The sequence below is a fragment of the Octopus bimaculoides genome, chromosome 23 (assembly GCF_001194135.2).
Source record: "Octopus bimaculoides isolate UCB-OBI-ISO-001 chromosome 23, ASM119413v2, whole genome shotgun sequence".
NCBI classification, from domain to species: Eukaryota; Metazoa; Mollusca; class Cephalopoda; order Octopoda; family Octopodidae; genus Octopus; species Octopus bimaculoides.
This window is the reverse complement of record NC_069003.1, coordinates 36,633,874-36,639,139: the sequence shown is the minus strand read 5'-3', so window position 1 is coordinate 36,639,139 and position 5,266 is coordinate 36,633,874. Positions and strand designations below refer to the sequence as shown.

Sequence of the window (5,266 nt, the reverse complement as noted above, 5' to 3'; positions counted from 1 at the left end):
GGTGGGGTGGGGTGGGGCGTTGATAAAATGATTCACTGTTTAATACTGGATTCTTCATCATCATCATTATTATTCCTGAATCACAACAATTTTAACTGCTTTTATTGAGTATTTTCTATGATCATGTTTATTTATATGCTGGCTCCAAAAACTGGCTTATGCTGAATAATTTTTCATTGGTGGGCATCTTTGGTTAGTAATTGAAGTATTTGTATATTTTGTATGTGTTAATCTTTGAGAGTATCATCAAGCTGGTAACTGATGTACTTGTATATTCTAGACATATTTGAGTCTTTGGGGTTTTCAGAAAGCTAAGAATGTTTTATGCAAAGACTATTTACTTTACACATTTTTTTCCTTAATCTGTAGGCACCAGGAAATTTTTTGAATCCATTTTTTACTGATTTTTGTTTTTTTCTTTCTCTGATGGGGTTATTTCTAAGTTATTTTTGTACCATTAGTTTACTTTATTAAAACTTAACTTTAATCATTTTCCTTTTTTCTGTTTATGCAGAGCAATTGGTTCCCTGCATGTTATGAGTCAAGAGTTATTTAGCACAGATGAAATGGGAGACAGTCGTCCGTTGAAACGGAGCAGACATTTCAACCTTCCAGATGACCATGATGCTTCTCTGCTCTGTGATGATAACTTTGGTATGGATGATTTTGATGATAAACATCATTGTAAGTGCAATGACTAAAATTTGAACCATATCGAGAGTAAGAACAATAGATCTAAGCCATCTCCTTAATTGCTATCCAAATTTAATTTGTTGGCACTCATTGAAATGAAGAAGCTTTAGCAGTAAACTCATCTGGTCGACAGTAACGGAAATGAAATAAGGTTCATTACAAAAAGTATTTCAGTTGTTATTCGATGTAACTTTTCTCTTATTAAAGATGTTTGTCTTGTCGTTTGTAGCCACTACTACGAGTTCCAGCCATGGGGGTTCAACACGTGGTGGCGGAGGTTCTTCAATGTGGCCCAGTAAAGATGAAGATCTCTTTGAAGAATGCTTACAATACCATACCAAACTTGAGGTTCTTCTTCCAGCATTTGATGAATTTTTACCAACAAGGGACATGTTTTATCATCTTCAATCTCAGTAAGTCTTCCCATTTATTTATTTACTTATAACTGTAGAGAATTTGTATGTTCAGGATTTATTAAATTTGTTGTTTTACTCCCAAGTTTCTAAACCAAAAATTATTGGGGGCAGGGGTGCAAAATGTTTCGCTATCATTCTTTCAAATGTTAAGATAGATTAACCCTTTAGTGTTTAAACTGGCTGTGTCCGACCCATGCTCAAACTGGCCAGAACTCGCCTCTCACACCTACCCTGCAATGTCATTCTAAAAATAAACAATTGCATCTTTCCTATCTTGAAGCTACAAAATAATATCAGATAAATTTTTTGTAAATGTGAATAAATAAGGATTACTTTTGACAAATTAATCTGAACGCTAAAGGGTTGAAGAAAGAGCATGAGAGCTGATTAATTAATCGCAAAAAAATTTACATATTTCATCAAATACAAACAACATAACGGTTTAGCAAAGGCTGATTTAGTTGATTTAGGTTAGAACAAAGCATAAAATATTCCAAATTGCAAAACAGTGTGCTTGTATGAGGAGTGTGTTTACAAGATAAACAGCCTTTCTCTGAGAGAAATGTATGTCATATTTGCAGAAACTTCAAAATCATTTAAGAATTGTTGCCATTTTGGATAAAATGTTTAGCAGCATTTCTTTTGGCTCTTTACGTTTTGAGTTCAAATGACACCAAGGTCAACTTGGCCTTTCATCATTTCAGTCAGTCACAGGGGTTGGTGTAATCAATTTGCCCCTCCCGACCAAAATTTCAGTCCTTGTGCCTAAAGCAGAAAGTGTTGTTGTTATTTTTTTTTTTTGCTTTGCATTTCTAAATTCTAGTGAAATTGACACCTGTCTCCCAATCACCCGTAAGAGTATCGATTTTGCTGTAGAGTTGGGGAATAAAGTAGAGCCAGCATCTTTAGGCTTGTTTGGATCTACAGTTTCTGGGGGTAAGTGTTCCAGGATTCTAGTTTCTTTATATGTAATGATATTTCAATTTTTATAGTTGTTTTTTTTTGTTTTGCAGTTCATTGAAATTAAAAGAACCTCATTTCACCAGATTTATTGAATTATCTCATCTTTTGGATTTATAGTAATTTCTTTTCTCTTGATTTGTGGGATGTTGAAACCTACCTGACTGCTTCACTAATTCTTTAACCCTTTAATGAAACTATTTTTGGTAATTACACTATGAAATCATTAGTTTTCAGTTGGCAGAATCATTAATGCATTGGACAGAATGCTAAGCAGCATTTCTTCTGGTTCTTTATGTCCTGAGTTCAAAATTCCACTGAGGTCAGCTTTTGCCTTGCATCCTTTTGCATTAAATAAAAATTCGAAAATTCCTCAAAATTGGAAAGGAGGTTGAATTGATTCTCAAAACTTGCAATCTTGTCAATAATAACCTCACAATGATCAATTAGTATTGTCTCTTGTATTTTAAATATTTAAAGGATTAAAACGTCCTAGATGAATTATTGTTAATGCGGCTTTCATTTTTGGATTATTAATTAACCAAAACTTTAGAGATGACACATTTGTCTATGCATAGCCGCCTCACTATTTTTTGAATTAAGTTGACCAAGAGCCGTTTACATGGCACCAAACCGGATTTAAACTAGGAACTATCATTTCTAAACTAGGAGGAATGACTTAGTTATTTTATTTTACTTTTTTTCTTGTAGATAGTGTCAACTTTTTTACTGGTGGCCCTGTTTGGTGTGCGGTGTGGTGCCCCATTCCTACAACAGAGGGCATTGGTGCCGACCAATATGTTGCTGTGTACTCCCATAAACATATGGATGAAACCAATGTGGTGAAGAAAGCTTTCAGCAAGACGACTGTTATTCAAATATGGAACTGTGGGCCTCTCAATGCATTTTCTGAGTAATAACTCTTGCATTTTATTTTCTTGTTATTGTTCTCCTTCTACATCAGACTAGATTTAACCCTTTAGCACTTAAGGTGACCATATCCAACCCAAATATTCTACTTATTTTATGTTCAAACTGGCCTGATGTGGCCCCTCACACATATCCTATAATGTCATTGTAAAAATAAACACATCATCAAAATCTCAAAGCTATGAGAAAATGCATGATCAATTCAAAACAATGTGAAAAGAATAGCATTACATTTGACTGAGTAACCTGAATGCTAAAGGGTTAACCTTTAAATCCTGATAATTTACATCAACTTCAGATTGACGGCTTAATTTATTAGCTGTTGCGTTTGAGTAAGATGTTATTTTTATATTCATATGTTCCAATTTTATGTAAATTAACAGACATTTGAGTTACATGAAGAGAAATCACAAAACCCAACTGGGGTTGAATCTCCAAAGCCATTGTTTCCATCAACTTTACAGATTGTGAAAACCCTTACATTTTTCTTGATGACTTTTCCCTCTGCAATTGGAGGAATTATTCTGAAAATTAGAATGTATTGACAGTCACATATAATGAATATTGCTTATTTCTATGCAGTACAAGAGTAAAGAGAGTTATATAACTAGATGTGACATTGTGTTGCAGTCTGTGGCAGTAAATTGCCTTTTTAAGCATTTGTCTCTCTCTTTCTCTCTCTTTCCCATGTTTATTGAAGCTTTAACAGTGATGTACCATTTACTTGTAATTGTGTTTGTAGTAAATAAGAAGAAGAAGAAGAAAAAATTTTTTTTTTTTTTTTCTTATTAATAATAATAATAATAATAATAATAATAATAATAATAATAATATGGTTTCTCTGTTTCAGGAAATTGTTTCTACCACATCTTGCATATGGTATTGTCCATGATTTTGGATGTGTATTTAGTATGTCCTGGTGCCCGTTTGGAGCATGGCAGTCGTGTTCTCAGTCAAGTTTCCAAGTAAGTGAAAATAAAAATAGAGAAACACATAACAAAATAGAAGAAAAAAAATGAATTGCTTTATCTTTATCTTGTCTTATGAAACTTTTCCAAAGCTAGTTTTGTTAGATATTTAGTTTACTTTCTGCAAATTTAGGCATTTCATTGAATGTTGACTTTTAATCTTGCACTATTTTCAGGAGGGTTCTTTGAGAAGACTTGGTCTACTGGCAGCTGCATGTTCAGATGGAAGTGTCCGTATTTTCAGGTGGGTTGAGTTGCAGTGTCGAGTTAATAATATTCTGTTGAATATTGTGAGCTATTGTAGAACAATATTTTGTTTGTGATGTTACAACAATGGATTTGTTATTATTTCTAGTGTCCCTTATGCATCAGATCTGCTCGACAAGGATCAATTGGTTGGCACGTATCAGTTTTTCCGGGTTAAGCCGTCCATTAGTTTGATACCTTTGCCAGATATGTCAGGTTAGCCAACATTTATTCTTCAGTCTTTTCAAATGTTCATCTAATCAAACGGATTTTAAATGTTTATCTTTATTGCACTGTGTGTGTGTATATAAAGGTGCCAGCATAAACTGTGTATTTGGATTGTTACCATGTGGTTTTGAGTGGCATGGCAGTTTTGAAAAATATCTTCTACTGTAGTCTTTGGTCTGAGCAAAACATTGCAAGTGGAATTGGTAGGCAGAAACTATAGAAGTATCAAGTGAACGGATGTATCCAGACATGGAATTAAGGTATACTGATAATGTTGATCAGGCCAAAGGTTTAAATGATCAAGAACTTCAAAAATAGGACTTCTCTCAACCTAACGAGACTGACTTCAATCATCTGACAAGAAAAACAAACTTGCTGTGGCCCAGAACAGGACAATGCAGGACTTGTATCACAATAAATCTCAAATGGTTTGGACAGTCTTCGAAATTGAAAGGTTGTATCTATTGGTATGGGTGAAGTTCTGGATATAGTTACCTCCTCTCTTTGTGAGATCAAAACTCTTGATGACATGTTACCTAAGCTCCTTGACCATTTGCCCTGTACCCTTACACAATTGATCTAAATTGTGAGCCAGCATCATTGGAGATCCTATTTGATGTTATTTTCTCCTGCATAATGTGTATTTCAGTTGCAAATTTAGCCAGCTTTTTTATTAAATTATTCTTTTGGAGTCTATTTACAAATTTGTTTATGTCTTTAAACTGTTTCTTTGTTAATTTTTTAAAAATCAAAACTTTTTCTGTTGCAGGCAGTGTTAGTAGTTGTTGTTTGTGTGTTGACTGGCAACATGGTGAGGAGCGACGA

At 33.9% G+C, this 5,266-nt stretch overlaps 1 protein-coding gene across 1 annotated transcript in view; it reads left to right on the top strand.

Moving 5' to 3' along the window:
* The window catches only part of LOC106873968 (uncharacterized), a 29,039-nt gene that overhangs the window by 17,397 nt on the left and 6,376 nt on the right, over positions 1 to 5,266 (top strand). The window contains exons 7-14 of the mRNA XM_014921515.2: positions 515 to 684; positions 923 to 1,106; positions 1,933 to 2,045; positions 2,781 to 2,982; positions 3,850 to 3,964; positions 4,144 to 4,211; positions 4,323 to 4,429; positions 5,211 to 5,266. The exon at positions 5,211 to 5,266 is cut by the window's right edge and continues 25 nt beyond it. Of these exons, the coding sequence (XP_014777001.1) occupies positions 515 to 684; positions 923 to 1,106; positions 1,933 to 2,045; positions 2,781 to 2,982; positions 3,850 to 3,964; positions 4,144 to 4,211; positions 4,323 to 4,429; positions 5,211 to 5,266 (1,015 nt within the window). The remainder of the gene's footprint in view (positions 1 to 514; positions 685 to 922; positions 1,107 to 1,932; positions 2,046 to 2,780; positions 2,983 to 3,849; positions 3,965 to 4,143; positions 4,212 to 4,322; positions 4,430 to 5,210) is intronic.